Genomic DNA, 19,971 nt, shown 5'->3' with positions numbered 1-19,971 from the left:
AACCTTAAAAATAATATTTCACCCTCCGGTTCACTTTTAAAATATGAATCTTCTCCCCTCACTTGCCAGTACTTCACTGAGTATGACACACATGGGTTTTGCATCCTTATTTGCACTGGCACAATTGCCAAAATCATTCCTCAAGAAATCATCTTTATACTGCTTTGTTCCCGAGTTAAATTGCTTCTTTGTAGGCTGTTGACCAGAGGCCCTGGAGCTGTGTGCAGAGCGAGCACTAGCACTGCTCTGCCCTGCCCTCTCCTGAGCAGCTCTGTCCAGCAGATTCTGTTGTGAGACCCTGACCAGTAGGTAAATTGCCTATTTGAGTCTCTGACCATCTCTTACTTTTAAGAGAATCATTCATCTTCACAGTTCCCTTGCCTTGCTTTCCAGCAGCTGGAAAATGGAAGCAACACTGCTCCATGATTTAGAGCAGAAAGCACATACCTGGAGGCCGCTTAATGTCAAGTGTGCGTGCCGGGTGCATGACATGCTCTCTGCCGCCACCTCTTTCTGGAAAAATTGACGCAGCCTAATTTATTTTCATTCAAAAGGCGGCAATGGCCGCCGTTCTTTTTTTGTTTGCAATAACTATTTCATTTTGGACAGGTATGTACCAGAGATCCCAACATAACCAATAGCAAAGAGCATAATTTCAGCTGGTACCGCAATCTAGCTTTAAAAATCCATTATTTTTCAAGAATGCAATTTCATTATAATTCATGTCAAAATGCAAAAATGGTCAATTTCTTCAAGATAGCAATTTCGAGTTGTGACACAGAAGTTTAATGCTCGAGAATTTACATCACTGAATCCTGCATTCTCCAAACATTATGCTCTCTTGCACGAATACCAAAATAAGCAATACATTTTCAGGATGCATGTCATTTTACACCAAATTTCGGTTTATATCACAAGAGGGGAGTCCTTCTCAGTAGAGACACGGACTTACTTTCAAAATGCGACCTCAGATATGAAAATAAAATGCAAAAAGCCGTGGCCACAACTTCTGGGAATTACCACGTTGACTGTCATTGCCAAGCCTGGCGCTCAGTGCAGTCCAGAGCTTTACCATATATAGTCCCCCCCAAAATAAAACCTGGTGCCCACTAACCCCCCCAGAACCAAACCACAAACCAGGGGCTAAGTCTCTGAATGGAGGGGTGGGGGGGGGGGGGGGGGGGATGGCTCTCAGTCACAAGGGCCCCTCTCAGCCTACTTGTGACAATAAGCAATTTTCATTTCATTCATTTCATGAGCTCTCGGGCCTGCACGGCCTCATTTCCCCAGATAAATCACCGACAGGAGCTGCGTGGGGGGAGGGGAGAGGAGCTGCACTCTGAGCCTCTGGAGCAGATGCAGCGGGAATTGGATCACAATATTCAAGGGGGAGGGGGTTCTTCTTCCCAACCGTGGGGATGGAGTGGCCTCACCTCCCCTCTATTGCCAGGTCTCACTGACCCCCAGCACCCAGCACAAAAGGTCCCAGACACCAGCCAACGCTTGGTTGGACGTCTCCACACAAATTGGGGTGAGCCCCGAGCCGTGGACATTTAAGTTTCTCTCTCTATCCCGCTGACCAATCCCATTGCTGATTTGCCCTCTCCGCCAGACCAGCGGACGTTTTTAACGTGGATGCCATTCTCAAAATAAAAGCCGGCTCTCCTCCCGCGATCGTGGCCACCGCAGGAGCAGCGTGACCAATCGTGTTGCAACACCCACCCATAACCCATCCACTGGTCATGACACTGACTTGTGTGTCTCAATAACACAAGTGTACATCTAAATACTTATTAAATGTTATGAGGGGTCTACCTCCACCATCCTTTCAGGTAGTGAGTTCCAGACTCCCGCCATCGTCTGGGTGAAAAGGATTTTTCTTACAGCCCCTCTAAACCTCCTGCCCCTTACCTTAAATTTATGTCCCCTGGTCATTACTACCTGCCTAATCTATCTATGCCATCATAATTTTATACAACACAATCTTGTCCCCGTCAGTCTCCTCTGCTCCAAGGCAAACAATCCAGGTCTATCCAATCTCTCATCACAACTAAAACTCTCCAGCCCAGGCAACATTCTGGTAAATCTCCTCTGCACTCTTTCCAGTGCTGTCACATTACTCTCATAACATGATAAGAATAATCTTTATTGTCACAAGTAGGCTAACATTAACACTGTAATGAAGTTACTGTGAAAAGCCCCTAGATGCCACGTTCTGGGGCCTGTTCAGGTAGGGAGAATTCAGAATGTCCAAATTACCTAATAGCACGTCTTTCGGGACTTGTGGGCGGAAACCGGAGCACCCGGAGGAAACCAACGCAGACACGGGGTGAACGTGAACGTGCAGGCTCCGCACAGACTGGAATCGAACCTGGGACCCTGGAGCTGTGAAGCACCAGTGCTACCCACTGTGCTACCGTGCTGCCGTAATGTGGATTCCAGAACTGCACACAATACTCTATCTGTGGCCTAACCAACATTTGATACAGTTGCAGCATAACCTCCCTGCTCTTAAACTCTATGACTTGGCTAATAAAGGCAAGTGATATGGCTTATGCTACTGATTGCGTTTTAAATGATGTTATTACCTTTCTCGTTGGTTGCTTCATGGATTGATAGCCGGGGAGAAATGCGAAGAACAGCTGATGCAAAACGTTGTTGCCATGAGCACATGAATTCAGCTCGCCCCTTGAGGTCTACCTTCAGTTACTGTTCCAAGTGTCTTAAAGTGACTTTTTAATTGAGGATTCATTCTAGCTCTGCTCCTCCTGCATCCCCAGAGCCACTCATTCAAATGGCATTACAGTAACTTTGCAATTTATTTAGGCCAACCGGCAATGAAACTAAAACAAATTTACTTCCTCAGCTAGTACATCATTTGGTTTTCTATAACAATGCCGGTGCACGTTTAACGTACCATTCTGCGCTTTCTGTTTTCTCTTTACAGTTGCCATGGCGTCCAGCGAGCAAAATCCAGTGATTGTCATCGCCGTGGTTTCGGTAGCCGGCTTGATTGTTCTGGTGTCCATGGTCTTCGGATTTGTCATCTGGAGAAGGTAGATGCCCCTGGAACTGGGGCCTGTTTCTGTGCCGGCCCCAAGGGGAGGGTGATAATGCGACTTGGCCTGGCACGAGAGAGATTGCACACTTCCTTATCAGCTTAATACTTGCCTCCCAAAAAATCTAGAGAAAGTGCTGTAAGAGCACTGCACCTTCCTTAACTCCCCACCTCAAGTGATAACTGATTTTTCTGTCCCAACTGCTGATCCAACCTCATGTCTTCATATTGGAGAAACAGCTGAATTGACCGTGTGACTATTTGAAATTGCTGGAGTCATTGTGCATTAGGAGGAGGATATTGTATAAACGTATTTGTGCAATGTTTAAGGCAATTCACCAGATTGAAATACTGAACACGTGGCAGGCAGATGACATGTCACGTAGCCAGCAATGAAATACTTGAAGCATATCATTGTGTTACCTTCAGTATGTTGTTTCAGGAATCCTCCATTCCTTTCTCTCCCTGTCATAAAGTATAAAGATTGACATTGAAGTATTTTGCTAATTTGTCTAGTGTTGTAATTTAATGAATTTCAACTTTGGTTTGCTCAGAATCTAAATGAGCTATTACAAGTGAGCAACTTGAAACCGTTCAGCGCCACAAGGTGTCTCTCAAACAAAAGCAGAAAATACTGGGCAATCTCAACAGGTCTGACAGCATCTGTGGAGAAAGTAGGGAGCTAAAGCTTTGAGTCTGGATGACGCTTTGACAAAGCTTTGACAAAGAGTCATCCAGATTCGAAACGCTGGCTCCCCACTCTCCACAAATGCTGTCAAACCTGCTGCAATTGTCCCGCATTTTCTGTTTCCGTTTCAGATTCCAGCATCCGCAGTAATTTGGTTTTATCAAGGCATCTCTCAACTTGCGGAAGCAGTTTGGGTCTTTCTGTCAGCAGAACTTGCTTAACTCTTGCAAGAATAGTGCATTTGAAGAGCTGGAAAAGGCACGATGGGCGGAACGGCCTTCTTCTCTACTATATCTCTAGCAGCTTTACACTTGACAGCTCAACATACCAAAACTGATATGCGGGAGAGGACAGTGGAAGATGGTGATCGGCATCAGAGAATATCTTTATATAATTCCAGCCGGATGCTAAGCCCTTAGAGAGGATGCAGAAAAGATTCACGAGAATGATTCCAGAGGTGAGGATGTTCAGTTACGTGGACAGATTGGGGAAGCTGGAACGGTTCTCCTTGGAGAAGAGTAGGGCCTGGATTCTCTGGTTTCTGGCTTCTCGGTCACATTTGCTTGTGGCGGGATTCTGTCCTCCCGCCGCTTGTCAATGGTATATCCCATTGAAGCCACCCCACGGCTCCGGGAAACCTATGCGCGAGGGGTGCATTGCCGGCGGGAACAGAGAATTCCAACGGCTGGAGGATTCTGGCCAAGTTTAAGAGGGATTTGTTGGAGCTGTTCAAAATCATGAGAGGTCTGGGCACAGTAGATAGGGAGACACTGTTCCTGCTGTCAGAAGGGTGGAGAACCAGAGGGCAACCAGATAAGGTGACCGGCAAATGAAGCAATAGTAACATGAAGAAAGATGTTTTTACACAGCGAGTGGTTAAGATTTGGCATGCACGGCCTGAGAGTGTAGTGTAGGCAGATTCAACTGTGGCTGTCAAACGAGAATGGTACAATTATCTGAAACAAAATGCAGGGCTACGGAGAAAGCGTGGGGGGTGGTGGTGGAGTGAGACGAGGTGAGTTGCTCTTCAGATAGCAGATAAAAACAAGTTAGATGGAATGGCCTCTTTCTGTGCTGTAATCCTTCTCTGATTCACTGTTTAGTCGAATCCAAGGAATTCTGAAGCCATGGGGAGAGAGTTGAGTTGTCGGACAACAACAAATGCATCATTTATGATGTAAAGTTCAATGGAGTTGACCTGATAATGTTTTCTCCTGTGGGAGCCACTGATTGAGATCAAGTATGGATTTCTTCTTCAGGGCTGCACTGACACTTGACACAAAAGTACTGCTCTGAAGACAAGAAGTGCCCCGAATCAGTGTACAGTTTGTGTTGAACAAGCTAAGCATTAGTCAGGGTGCAGCTTGGAGCTGTATGGTGAGATTCGCTGCAACAAATACAGGGAGTAAAAGGGGAGAGGATTGCCCAGAGGTCCTGCTCTTGACTGCAAAGGGCCATCAGTGGATATGTGCATGGCAGATTGCCTCCCAATTATCCTCACCTAGATTCAGATGTGAGTAATAATTACTTAGATGAAATAGTGGAAAATAACTGAAGTCTGTGAAAGCTGTAGCCAGTGCAGTGATACAGGGAGAATTGGCAAATTGTTATTCTACACCGATTGGACACAGGAATTAAAAATATAATTTAAAAATTTGCATATACCAAATAGGGGTGATTTGCCAAGAATGAGGAATACTGTGACAAGCTGCAGGAAGACATTAAACTTTGGAGGATGGATATGTAATTAGAAAATGAATTTCAGTAGTATCATGGTGCACCTTGGTAGGAAGAGTCAGGAGGTCACATATTCCCTGGAAAATAAGAGTCTGAACGGGATTGAGGTGCAAAGGTACATAGGCATACAGAGCGACAAATCATTGAAGTAGCAACACATGTTAATCAGAGCATTAAGAAGCAGACAAAGCACTGAGACTGATTTCTGTAGTGACAACATTGGGAAACAGGAGTTAGTTTAACATTTCATGTAAACTTGGTTAGACCTCACTAGGAGTACTATATACATACTTTGGGGATATTGTACAAATGATATAAAACACCGAAGAAAGATGCATAAAGGATGATGAGAGGTTATGTCTCGCTGGAAAAATTTAACAGAATGGGACTATTTTCTCAAGAAAAGAGAAAGCTGAGGGGTGACTTGATCGAGATCTTCTTGATTGTGAAAGGTTTGAAAAGGTAGAGGTAGAGAAAATGTTACCACTTGTAGGAAGCCCAAAGCTTTCGGTTCATGTATATATTTTAAAATGTCACTGATATACTTAATAAGGAATTTGGGAGAAACTTCTTGACCCAGAGTTGTTAGAATGTGAAACTCCTCACCATGTGAAGCTGTTTAGGCAAATTGTAGAGATGCATTTGTGGAAGAGCTAGAGTAACACACACAGGGTAAAAGAATAGAAAGTTATGACGTTAGGGTGCCATAACAAGCGATGGGAGGAGCTCGTGTGGAGCACAAACACCAGTCTGTTTCTGTGCTGTACATTCCAAGTAGCTGTATGAACACTTTATAAGCACTGTGTTCAGTTCTTGGTACCACACCAGAGGAAAGGTATATTAGGCAGCGAGGTGTCGGGCACATATATCAGAATGACCACCAGTGTGAAAAGGGCCAAATTGTGTGGACATGTTGTACAGCTTCTTTCTCTTTGAGTATCTGAGACTAAGGGATAATCTAATTGAGGTACACAGGGTAGACAGAAAGAGCTATTATTTACTTTGGTGGGGAAGTACAGAACAATTGGGTAAAATCTTAAAATTAGAGCTTATGAGAAAGGATACTGGAAATCTGAAATTCTCTCTCTCTCTCCGAAAATGTTCAGTAAAAATTTTAAATGCTAAGAGCAATAGATTTTTTGGTCAGTAAGTGTACCGAGGGCTCTGGAATCAAGGCAAGTAAGTAGAGCTTGGATCTAGATCAGTCAGAATCTAATTGAATGGTGGAACTGGTTTGTGGGGCTGAATAGCCAACCCTGGTTCCTATGTGCCCAGAAAAAGAAGAGTTGAAATGGCTGCAAGAAGCACTTATAATCACTTTTTTTTGAATTTCTTAAGTTGGTTGTAGCTGGTCTAAATATACATGACATTAACTTTGAATCCCATTTGTTTCAGACATTGTGGATACAGCAAGGCCAGTCAAGATGGAGACGAGGAGCTTTACTTCCATTGTAAGTACCACCCCAAGACTAACGAGATGTACAGGTTGCATTTCACAACACTATGGTACCATAATATTGTTTTAATGGTGCACCTCCTGGGTGGAATTGTCAGTGTGGTTGTCAATACAATTGCTCCTGTCTGAAGCACAGTTACCCTGGTGAGTTTGTAATAAAGAGCACTGGAGATTGTAGAATTGACAACTTCATATTCCCATTAACCATGCTTCCTGCACAGGCAGCACAAAGCAATCGTACATCTATAAGAACTGGATGCCTCAGGCAAGTCATACCATGAATTTTTCTGTTGAGCCTTCTATAGTCGATCACTGCAGGCTTTAGTAATTTGGATGTTGTGTTTGCTGTAAAAGAAAGTTTTCTTTCATTTTCTTAAACCAGTTGACTTACAGTAGTAAATCTCTAATTAAAATCTGTTTATGGGCGGCACAGTGGTGCAGTGGTAGTACTGCTGCCTCACGGCGCCGAGGACCTGGGTTCGATCCCAGCCCCGGGTCACTGTCCATGTGGAGTTTGCACATTCTCCCCATGTTTGCATGGGTTTCGCCCCCACAACCCAAAGATGTGCAGGGTAGGTGGTTTGGCCACGATAAATTGCCCCTTAATTGGAAAAAAAGATGAACTGGGTACTCTAAATTTATTTTCTAAAATGTTTATATGTTTTGTGCAACCATGGTTATTTGACTGCAGTTGTGAGGAATGGATGGTTGACTGATTCCTTGCTGAAAACAACTTCTGTTGGTGTTTCTTCCCCCAATGACTTCTCTCTTGCTCGATGATATCAATCTTGATAAGATTGCAGAATTTGTGTCATGCCATGTGTCAAATGCATTTTACATAGAATTGCATAAAAATTACAGCATACACAGGTCATTCATCCCATCTGGTTTGTGCCACTATTTTTGCTCCACATAAGCTCGCTTCCATCACAGTTTATCTTGTGTTGTCAGCGTATGCTGCTTCTTTTTACTTTGTACGTTTGTCTTCATCCTACATACACATGTATCAGCGCTATTTTCCTCAACTACTGCTGGCGGTTTCAAGTTCCACATTCGAACCACTCTCTGGGTAACAACGTTGCTCCTGAATTCTATATCGGATGCATTAGTGACTGTCCTATATTTATGGGCCTTCGTTTTGTCTCCACACAAAAGTGGAAACATCTTCTTTACTTCTATCCTATCAAATATTTTCATAATCTTAAAAGCCTGTATGGGTCATCCCCCCCACCTTCTCTTTCCTAGAGCAAAGAGCCCCAGCCATGCTTTACGGCGACAGAGGGGGCCAGCCATTGATTCGCTTTTAACGGGGCTTCCCGTTGTTCAAAACCTCCACCGCCGGGGAACCCATGGCAGGGGTAGTCATTAGTAGTACATGAAAATCCTGCCCAAATTAATTTAAAAAAAAATTAATTCCAATTAATGGGCAATTTAGCGTGGCCAATCCACCTACCCTGTACACCTTTGGGTTGTGGGGGTGAGACCCACGCAGACACGGGGAGAATGTGTAAACTCCACACAGACAGTGTCCCAGGGCCGGGATCAAATCTAGGCCCTCGATGCCGTGAGGCAGCAGTGCTACCCACTGCGCCAACATCCTCCCCTCTTTCCTATAAATAATCTTTCAGTTCTGCTACATTTTCCTCGTCATTTTATTTGTACCTTCTTCAATACATCTATATATTTCTTCGGAATATGAAGACTAAAACTGGGTAGCAATACTGAGAGTATTGAGAATTCTGATTGATCACCTCCTCGCCAGGTTCCTGAGAAGTCCATGGGGATTGTTGGTGGTCAGTCAGCTTCGCTCCTGGAGGTCTAAGTTATGAACTTTGAAAGGAGTAAGAAACTAGACGACCCCATCAATTCAGAATTCGGATGAAGCTCAACAACAATTTTTGAAATCCTGACTGAATGGAGTCAATCACAAAGGACTCATTTTCTAACAGCGACCATTTTCCTTTGTGCTGGGCGTTGACTCCAGCCACTGGAGAGGTTTCCTCTTATTCCCATTGACCTCAATTTTGCTGGGACTCTTTGCTGCCACACCCGGTCAAGTGCTGCCTTGATATCAAAAGCAGTCACTCTCACTTACTTTACCTTCTTGGATTCAACACTTTGGTAGACGAAAGAGGTAGCAATTGTCTGGATTGGATTTCTTCTGTTTTCTTTGAACTCCATACCTGGGAAATTCTCCACATTGGCAGGTAGATGCTAGTGTTTTAACCATGCTGGAGCAACTTGGCTAGGGTATGGATAGTTCTAGAGCAGTCTTCAAAACTCCAGCCAGCCTGTTGTTTGGACCCATGCCTTTGCTGTATCCAGTGCACTCATCCTTTTCTTGATTTCATGTGGAGTGAATTAATTTGTCGGAAGACTGGCATCTGTGCTGATGGGGACCTCAGGAAGAGTCCAAGAAGGATCATTCACTCAGCGCTTTGGGCTGAAGATAATGGCAAATGTGTCAGCTTTGTTGTTTGCACAGATGTGCTGTGCTCCACCAACAATGAGGTTGGGGATGTCTGTTGAGGAAGGGGTAGGTGTCAGAGTAATTAAGTCAGTGAAGCAACCTTCATCTTCCATTCCCGCAGGTTGTAATTTTAAGCTATTGTGTTTAACAGGAGTGTGACACACTCACTAAAAGGTAGCTGGAAATATAGGAACATAGGAAATAGAAGCAGGAGTAACCATTCAGCCTTTCATGCCTGTACCAGCATGCAATCAGGTCATGGCTTAATTTCTTCCTCAATTACATTTTCTCACACTATCGCCATATCCCTTGATGTCTTTCCTCTCTAAAAAACTATCAATCTCAGCCTTGAACATAATCATGAAGTGGAGATGCTGGTGTTGGACTGGGGTAGGCACAGTAAGAAGTCTTACAACACCAGGTTAAAGTCCAACACTTTAACCTGTTGGTGTAAGACTTCCTATTGAACATAATCAATGACTCAGCCTCCACAGGCACAGAGAATTCCAAACAATTACCAACCTCTGAGTTATGAAATGATTTGTTACCTTAGTCCTAAATGGCCTACTTAAATGGTCTTCAATTAAATATGCAGTTTGGGCTCTGCTTATGTCATTGTGGGCCTGAGTGTAATTTTTACCCAAGGCCTGAGTGGGGAAGCCATTTTGTGCTCTCCATATAACCAATGTAGCGGCAAGTGTGAGGGACTTGGAAGAGATTCTGAAAAGTAAGTAATTTAAATGTTTGTTTGTGGCACCGAATGGTTCAGGCCTAGCAAAGAATCGTTGTGTGTCTTTTGTTTCAGTTGTCCCTTCCCATGCCTACCTCCCAACATCACCAAGTTCCTACCTACCCAGCCCCAGGTGTCTCTTCGAGCTTTCTTATTGCCTGAAATACCGCTCCTCTCTCCAGTGCCCCTGGTTCTGTTGCCGGCCTTGAATCCACCTCTTAGTTTAACCCTGTGTTGTACATCTTGGCGTGATTCCAGCGCATCACCAACACCGAATCCCCTACCTGTCAAAAGCAATGATGTGGAGATGCCGGCGTTGGACTGGGGTGGGCACAGGTTTGTTCCAACAGGTTTGTTTCAAATTACTCGCTTTCGGAGCGCAGCTCCTTCCTCAGGTTGATCACCTGTTGGACTTTAACCTGGTGTTGTAAGACTTCTTACTCAGTGTCTCATTGGCAATGTGCTGTGGTGCCTCCCCATTACTTTGTAGTCCATTTAGCTCCATTGTGCACTCTATACTGGTGTAAAAAACTGATTGTCTAACTGAGCGGCAGAAATCTCGTTGTCCATTACCAGGAATTGGTTTGATGTGAAGATCTCTAATGATTCAGACATGCGCTGATATCAGCACTTCTGTTTGTTTTAATAAGACTAATTCTATGGGGGATTTTAGCTGACAGGTTAATCTCACCAACTTTGAGTGCAAGCTCATACCCTGAGCACTTTCCAGCACTCTGAGCAGCAAAAGATAAGGATAATGAAGAAGAAGCAGCTTTAGAAGTCACTCAAGGTAAATGCAGCTTTTGAAAGAGCTGCTCTTTAGGGATTGAGAATACTGGAATAGAACTTTCAAGGAAGGCATTCCTGACAACAACTAACTTACAATTATATAGTGCCATTAACATGCCAAAGCAGAGACCTAAGGAATTTATGCTGAGTCAACGAAGGAGATATTTTTTGTTTATTCATTCACCGGATATAAGTGTCGCTGGCTAGGCCAGCGTTTATTGCCCATCCTTAGTTGCCCTTGAGAAGTTGGTGATGAGCTCCCTTCTTGAACAGTCCATCTGGTGCATGTACACTTATTCTGCTGTTAGGAACGGAGTTTCAGGATTTTGACCCAGCGACAGGAATGGTGATATTGTTCCAAGTCAATATGCAGGTGGACTGGGAAAATCAGGTTGGTAGTGGATCCCAAGAAAAATAATTTGTGGAATATTTAAGAGTTGTTATTTTGAAGCAGCTTGTGACAGAGCCCACGAGGGAACAAGCGATTCTGGATTTGGTGATGTGTAATCAGGCAGACTTGTGGGCGGGATTCTGCCATTCGGCGGCAGAGTGTTCACACCGTCGGAAACGCCTTCGCGATTCACGACGGCGTGAACGGGCCGTTAGGAATACCGATTCTGGCCCCTACAGGGGGCCAGCACTGGCGCTGGAACGGTTCACACTGCTCCAGCCTCCCATCCCGGCGGGAACTGTGCGATGCGCCAGCCCGCGCATGCGCAGTGGCACCGGCGTCAACGAGGGCATGCGCATGGCGCCGGCGCCAACCCGCACATGCGCGGTGGCCTCCCTCAACGTGTCGGCCCTGACGCAACATGGCGCGAGAGTTCAGGGGCCGGCGCGTAAGAAAATAGGCCTGGGGAGCGAGAGGCAGGCTTGCCGATTGGTGGGCCCCGATCGGGGGCCAGGCCCCATCGGAGGCCCTCCCCCGGGGTCGGAGCCCCCATCCCCCACAGGCCGCCCCCCCCCCGACCTTACGCGCAGAGTTCCCGCCGGCTGTGACCAGGTGTGGACGGCACCGGCGGGACTCTGCCTTTTTAGAGATGCCGCTCGGTCCATCCAGGCCAGAGAATCAACAGCCCGGCCGCGTAGAGTGGCCCGTGACCTGCGCCGCGCCAAACGCGCCAGCGCCAATGGCACCGATTCTCCGCTGTGTGGAGAATCGCGTGGCGGCCACGTGGCGCGGTTGCGGGGATTCTCCGGCCCGGAGTGGGGCTGGGAGAATCCCGCCCCTAATTAGAGTGAAGGAACCCTTAGAAAACAGTGTAGAATTTGCCCTGCAGTTTGAGAAGGAGAAGTTGGAATCAGATGTAACGGTATTACAATTAAATAAGGGTAACTATAAAGACATGAGGGAGGAGCTGGCCAGAGTTGATTGGAAAAGGAGCCTCGCAGGGAAGACAGTGGAACAGCAACGGCAGGAGTTTTGGGGGTTATTCGGGAGGCACAGCAGAAATTCATCCCAAGGAGAAGGAAACATGCTAAGGGGAGGACAAGGCATCCATGATTGACGAGGGATGTGAAGGACAGCATAAAAGCAAAGGAAAGAGCCTACAAAGTGGCAAGGATTAATGAGAAGCCAGAGGATTGGGAAACCTTTAAAAGCGAGCAGCGGACAACTAAAAAAGCAATAAGGGGAGAGAAGATGAAATATGAGTGCAAGCCAGCTAGTAATATGAAGGAAGATAGGAAGAGTTTTTTTCAATATATAAAAGGTAAGAGAGAGGCAAAAATAGACATTGGACCACTGGAAAACGTGGCTGGAGAAGTAATAATAGGAAACAAAGAAGTGGCAACAAACGGAATAGTTACTTTGCATCAGTCTTCACGGTGGAAGACACCAGTGGGATGACAGAGCTCCAGAAGAATCAGGGGCAGAGGTGAGTGCAGTGACCATCACTAAGGAGAAGGTTCTGGGGAAACTGAAAGGTCTGAAGGTGGATAAGTCACCTGGACCGGATGGACTCCACCCCAGGGTCCTAAAAGAGATAGCTGAGGAGATTGTGGTGGCATTGATGGTGATCTTTCAGGAATCACTGGAGGCAGGAAAGGTCCCAGAGGGCTGGAAAGTAGTGAATGTAACACCGCTGTTTAAGAAGGGAGGGAGGCAGAAGACGGGAAATTATAGGCCGGTTAGTCTGACTTCAGTCATTGGTAAGATTTTAGAATTTGTTATTAAAGATGAGATCGCGGAGTACTTGGAAGTGCATGATAAAATACGACTAAGTCAGCACGGCTTTGTCAAAGGGAGGTCATGTCTGACAAATCTGTCAGAGTTCTTTGAGGAGGTAACAAGGGAGTTAGACAAGGAGGAACCAGTGAACTGATTTATTTAAATTTCCAGAAGGCCTTTGACAAGGTGCCACATAGGAGATTGTTAAATAAGTTAAGAGACCATGGTGTTAAGTGTAAGATCCTGGCATGGATAGAGGATTGGCTGACTGGCAGAAGGCAGAGAGTGGGGATAAAGGGGTCTTTTTCAGGATGGCAGCCGGTGACTAGTGGTGTGCCGCAGGGGTCTGTGCTGGGACCACAACTTTTCACAATATACATTAATGATCTGGAAGCAGGAACTGAAGGCACTGTTGCTAAGTTTGCAGATGATAAAAAGATTTGTAGAGGGACAGGTAGTATTGAGGAAGCAAGAGGGCTTCAGAAGGATTTGGACAGACTAGGAGAGTGGGCAATGAAATACAATGTGGAAAAGTGTGAGGTTATGCACTTTGGAAGGAGGAATTTAGGCATATTGTCTAAATGGGGAAATGCTTAGGAAATCAGAAGTACATAGGGACTTGGGAGTCCTTGTTCATGATTCTCTTGAGGTTAACGTGCAGGTTCAGTCAGCAATTAGGAAGGAAAATGCAATGTTAGCATTCATGTCAAGAGGGCTAGAATACAAGACCAGGGATGTACTTCTGAGGCTATATAAGATTCTGGTCTGGCCCCATTTGGAGTATTGTGAGCAGTTTTGGGCCCCGTATCTAAGGAAAGATATGCTGGCCTTGGGAAAGGTCCAGAGGAGCTTCACAAGAATGATCCCTGGAATGAAGAGCTTGTTGTATGAGGAACGGTTGAGGACTCTGGGTCTGGACTCGTTGGAGTTTAGAAGGATGAGGGGGGGATCTTATTGAAACTTACAGGATACTGCGAGGCCTGGATAGAGTGGACGGGGAAAGGATGTCTCCACTTGTCGGAAAAACTAGAACCGGAGGACATAATCTCAGACGAAAGGGACAATCCTTTAAAACAGAGATGAGGAGGAATGTCTTCAGCCAGAGGGTGGTGAATCTGTGGAACTCTTTGCCGCAGAAGGCTGACTTAGTCGTATTTTATCATGCACTTCCAAGTACACCGCGATCTCATCTTTAATAACAAACTCTAAAATCTTACCAATGACTGAAGTCAGACTAACCGGCCTATAATTTCCCGTCTTCTGCCTCCCTCCCTTCTTAAACAGCGGTGTTACATTCACTACTTTCCAGCCCTCTGGGACCTTTCCTGCCTCCCGGTAAGAGAGGTGGTTTAATCTACGCCTGCGGGACAGGCATTTTAGCAGCGGGACTTCGGCCCATCCGGGCAGGAGAATCGCGGGGGGGGCCCGCCAACCGGCGCAATTCCCGCCCCCGCCGAATATCCGGTGCCGGAAAATTCAGCAACCGCCGGGGGCGGGATTCACGCCAGCCCCCGCGAATCTCCGACCCGGCGGGGGGGGTCGGAGAATCTCGCCCCTGGTCGCTGCCATTGGGAACAGCGCGCGAACGCTGGGGGGGCAGCCTGCGGGGGGGGCGAGGGGGGATCCTGCACCGGGGGGTACCTCAAATGTGGGGTGGCCTGCGATCGGTGCCCACCGATCGTCGGGCCATCCTCTCTGAAGGAGGACCTCCTTCCTTCCGCAGCCCCGCAAGATCCATCCGCCATCTTCTTGCGGGGCGGACTTAGAGAGGACGGCAACCCGCGCATGCGCGGATGACGCCAGTTATGCGGCGCCGGCCGTGTCGTCTATGCGGCGCCGCCTTTACGCGGGCGACAAGGCCTGGCGCGTGTAGATGACGCGGCCCCGATCCTAGCCCATTGTCAGGGCCTGAATCCGTCGGGATCGGGGCCGTTTTGCGCCGTCGTGAACCTCGACGGCGTTCACGACAGCGTGGCCACTTCGGCGCGGGAGTGGAGAATCCCGCCCATTATACTGGGGATGCTCAACATCTGAAATAAAAACAGTAAACGCTCAGCAGGTCTGGCAGCATCTCTGGAGTGAGAAAAAACAGTTAACCTTTCAGGTAATGGCCTTTCATCAGAACTGGAAAACATTAGAGATGTGACAGGTAACCTGAAAGACCAGTTGCTGCCTCATTCCATCTCTTCATTCTCTGACTCTCTCTCTCGGTCTCTCTTGCTCGCTCTCGCACACTCTCGCTCTCTATTGCTCGCTCTCATGCACTCTTGCTCCCTCTCTCTTTCTCTCTTTCGCTCTCTCTCACCCACTCTCCTGCACTCTCTCTCTCCCTCGTTCTCTCTCACCCACTCTCATGCACTCTCTCTCCCCCTCGTTCTCTCTCACTCACTCTCGTGCGCTCTCCCTCTCCCTCTCTTGCTCACTCTTATGCACTCTCTCCCTCTCTCTCTCTCTCACCCACTCTCATGCACACTCGCTGTTTTTCTTGCTTGCTCTCGCACCCCCCCCCGTTCACAGATGCTTTCAGAGTCAGTGAGTATTTCCTGCTTTTTCTGTATTTAATTCCATTTTCTTGTCATCTTTTGCTGCGCTCCAAAAGCTAGTGATTCCAAACAAACCTGTTGAACTTTAACCTGGTGTTGGAAGACTTCTTACTGTGCCCACCCTAGTCCAATGCCGGCATCTCCACAGCATAGCTATCACAGAACAGGAAGAGGGTTGTAAAGGTTTAGTGTATTGGTGTATCTAAACATTGCTTTGTGGAGAGTGGGACATGGATTTCACCCTCTGATCTGCCTCCAAATCTCAACGTGATAACCTTCACGAGGATCACTAGGGTCACTCATTGATTGATCTCCCTGTGGGGCTCATGGAATATGAGTTACCATGGTAACAGACTGAGGCCTGGCCAGCTGGGACTCGTTATCGAGCCTTTTAAATGCGGTCCCAGACCCGGACTTGGAATTCCTGTTAGTTCCAGGTTGGGACACCATTGTTGTATACCACTAGTTTTGCTTGGTTTAACCTTTATCTTCGTCCTGGATTACTGCACCCAATCTCCCAATTCTAGGTCCGCCAAGCGGTGACCCGATGCCAACAAGAGCCCTGACATTTCACAGTGCATAACTCTTCTAATGGGAGATGTTTTCGAACTCATCTTTTCTTACACTGATGATGCCAACTCTATTTATGATGTGGTTACATGGGAATCTCCATGGGAACCGGGCGCAATTTAACCAAAAGGTTTTTAAGTTTGGTAACAGGCGGGAACTCGCTACCACACTTACCACACTGGGCCCAGCGAGGCTGTTACCGCTATAAAACATTAATTGGACCACTTTAAGAGGCTCCACGGGCCTCACACCGCAAATGATGGTCTCACTGGCTGATTCACCGGGACCCCGCTCGCCAGCCCTCTGCTGACAAGAGAGAGCAGCACTTAAACTGCTCCTGAATAGCCAACCTCACTCAGCTCACAGCCATGCCACTTGAGGGACCAGCTCCCATGATTTGGGGATGCCGACCTGGGCAGATTGTTGGACACAGTAGAGGTCAGACGAGATGCCCTGTTCCACCGGGGGCCTTGGAGGTCAGCCAATGGCAACCATTTCCACCTGGGAGCAAGTGGCAGCAGCCGTCAGCTCAGGGAACGTCACCAGCAAGATCTGCACCCAGTGCCGTTAGAAGATACCTCCGACAACCAATCCCCACCCCCACCCCGCGTCACCGAGAATGGGGCTGGCACCGTTCTGTGCCCCAGCCCACCCGTGTCCAGCAGTTCCACCCACGCCACTCCCACCCCATACTCCCTATCCCCTTCTCTCCACCCCCCCCCCCATATTCTCCATGTCACCCAACGCCCCCCCCCCCAAACTGCCTGGGTCCCCATGCTCCCCCCTCCCCCTGCCTCTGGACCAGGTTTACCCGGAGTTGATTCGGCCGAGGCATTCAGAGGGGATGTCAGCAACACTCCAGCAGGTCCATAGCCAATTGGCGGAGTCCCAGAGGCTATGGATTCAAGAAATGGTGCTGGCAATGCATGGCACTGAGGCCAACATTGCTAGGGTGGCAACCACAGTAGAGAACCTGGTGCACGACGTCGACAACATGAGTGGAGGTATCCAGGGCATAGCTCAGTTGGTGACAGCCATGGCTGAGGGCCTCGGCAGCATGTTCCAGTCGCTGGGGAACGTGACCAGTACCAGGTGGACCTTGATGAGGTGCTGCAGAGCAACTCTGATTCTCAGGTGGGCACCATTGACGCCCTCCAGAGCACGTCCTGGTCACTGGGGGTGGTCTCCCAGTCTCACACAGGCATAGCTGAGGAGCTGCAGAGCTTGTCCCAGTCACAGGTGGGCATTTCCAGGGGTCACCAGCTCCTCCCTGACGCAGCCGCCTGACATCGGCGCATCTCGGAATCAGCACCCAGAACAGGATGGCACCAGGGACATTCACCAGGGTCATTAAAGGCCACAGGACGCAGTAGCAGCAGACTGCCTCCACCTCTGATGTGCATCTGGGGACTCACCTAGGTGCAGAGGTAGAGCATGAAAGGTTAAGCACCTTGAGGATCACTGAGAGGGCACTAGGGGGAGGGGGACAGGGAGTAAGAGGGTGAGGGTATGTTTAGGGATGGGGAAATTGGTTGGGAGAGTGCGGTGGCACATCGGGGGATTTGGACAGTTGGGAACCTGTGAGCATAGCATTTAAAAAAGTAGATCTTGATCAATATGACACCTCTGCACTTTCTTTCTGAGCACCATCCCCTGCCCCAGCTCCGCGGACATGGAGGTCCTGGGTGCCTCTTCGCCCCACCATCCCACCCAACCTCTGGCACACTATGTGCATGTGATGGGTGTGAGTGAGCACTCAGCAGACAGGCAGGGGGCAACCTATGGAATAGATTGAGGAGCACCAATGCCCAGCTCTCAGTGGGTTACCATCACCCCCCTAACCTCGACAGTGACATGTTGGCAGTGCCGACACACGTCCATCACCCTGGAGTGAGGGTGGGATGGGGTCAATGGGGATGTGGGGCAATAGGGATGTGGGGAGGGGAGGGTGAATGCTAAGGGATGGGGAGGGGGTTGGAGGGGTGAGTGACAGGCGAGGCCACCTCCTATGTGAAGAGGGCGAGCATGAGGGCCTCCATGGCCCTCCTCCCTGCCGCTTGTCCTCCATCCACTAGCTGGTGCTGCAGGTCCTCCCTGGGCTCGTTCTCCAGTCCCTCCTGGTCCGGAGCGTCCTTGTCCTCCTCTCAGAGGTAGCCACGTGTTCCTCCTCCTCCACCTCCAGCACGTCGCCCCACTGCTGTGCCAGGATATGGAGGGCACAGCAGATGACTACAAAGCAAGCGACAGTCTGGGGGTTGTACTGCAGTGCACCACCAAAGTGCCTGATGGGCAGCCGGGTCCTTATGGTGTGGGGTGGAGCCCTGCACATGGGCCACCGCCTCGTGGCTCTGTCGACGCTGCTGCCGCTGTCTTCTCCGGTGTCTGGCCGCCTAGCCTGCCAACAGCACCACAAGGGCAGCTTCCGCAGGGTCCAAGAAATCGGCCATTGTGTGTAATATCACGTAATTGGGAGAGGGTATGAGACTGTCAACCAGCTGTGTCTGCAACCCTGGGACTCTGCATTCCCCCCCTCCCACAATCACCTGCCATCCGACACACCCTGCCCACACATCCCCTGTAGTCCCTGCTGTCATGATATTCAAACACACACATCATGATGGACACACTAACAGGCAAATCAGAGTACACAACACCACAACCAATCACAGACAAGAACACCAACCATATAAAAAGCACAAGCACGACACCTGGTGGTCAGTAGGTCTGGGGAGAAGGGAACAAGAAAGAGCTGTTAAAACACCACAAGCAGGGAACCCCCCACGTGCAGAGTGCAAAGACCAAACTGTAAATAGTAAGTTTAAATAAAGAAGCGTTGTACCATATGCAACTGTGTTGGCTCATCTGTGTGTCAGAACACCCAACACCACATGGTACAGGAGTGGATCGATACCTGCCTACTAACCTGCCATTCTGGACATGGACCACACCGGCAAACCGCAGCCGATGCAAGTCACGGGGAACCTAGGTACCAACTGGAAGCTCTACAGGCAGCGATTTGACCTGTACATCCGTGCCACCGAAAAACAGAATGTCTCGGATGACTCGAAGATTGCAATGCTCCTCTTCTACGCAGGTCCGCACGCAACCGACGTTTTCAACTCACTGGTGTTCGAAGAAGGCGAAAGCCAAGCCAAATATGACACGGTCATCCTCAAACTGGACCAGCACTTTCAAGTTGAAGTAAATGAAAGTTTTGAAAGATACCTCTTTCAGCAACGCCTGCAAGGTAAGGAGGAGCTTTTTCAACCCTTTTTGACGCACCTCCGGATTCTAGCGCAGTCCTGCGGTTACGGCACCACCACAGAGTCCATGATCAGGGACCAGATTGTTTTTGGCGTTGCCTCTAGTGGCCTACGCCAGCAGCTTCTTAAAATGAAAAGCCTCACCTTAGCGTCTGCTGTGGAAGCCTGTGTCCTCCACGAAAATGCTACCTGCCGTTTTGCCCGATTTCAGGCGTCCGAGTTGGCACGGAGGGGGTCCCCAGCCGTCGAATCGGCAAGCCAGGCCGCCCACGACGTCGAACGCATCCAGGCCGTCGATTACTTCCCGACCCACGGCCCGGACGACAGCGGCCGCTTCCCGCGCTTTTCGCGGTCTCCCGCGCAGGTGCGCACCAAAAATAACGGCCACAACGAGGGACGCACTGCGCAGGCGCGCCCACCGCAAGATCGCACTGCGCATGCGCAGTGGCGCAACGAACGCCGTGACGTCATGACGTGCGGCAATTGTGGAGCTCTAC

At 48.5% G+C, this 19,971-nt stretch overlaps 1 protein-coding gene across 2 annotated transcripts in view; it reads left to right on the top strand.

Annotated features, from left to right (window-relative positions):
• The window catches only part of LOC140418355 (ephrin type-A receptor 7-like), a 906,389-nt gene that overhangs the window by 782,547 nt on the left and 103,871 nt on the right, over positions 1 to 19,971 (top strand). For both annotated transcript variants that reach the window (XM_072501830.1, XM_072501826.1), the window contains 2 exons: positions 2,948 to 3,056; positions 6,879 to 6,934. In XM_072501830.1, coding sequence (XP_072357931.1) covers positions 2,948 to 3,056; positions 6,879 to 6,934 — 165 coding nt within the window. The remainder of the gene's footprint in view (positions 1 to 2,947; positions 3,057 to 6,878; positions 6,935 to 19,971) is intronic.

The sequence above is a fragment of the Scyliorhinus torazame genome, chromosome 1, assembly GCF_047496885.1.
Source record: "Scyliorhinus torazame isolate Kashiwa2021f chromosome 1, sScyTor2.1, whole genome shotgun sequence".
In the NCBI taxonomy this organism is placed as follows: domain Eukaryota; kingdom Metazoa; phylum Chordata; class Chondrichthyes; order Carcharhiniformes; family Scyliorhinidae; genus Scyliorhinus; species Scyliorhinus torazame.
Note: the sequence above shows the minus strand (reverse complement) of the source record. Positions and strands in the feature narration are given on the sequence as shown.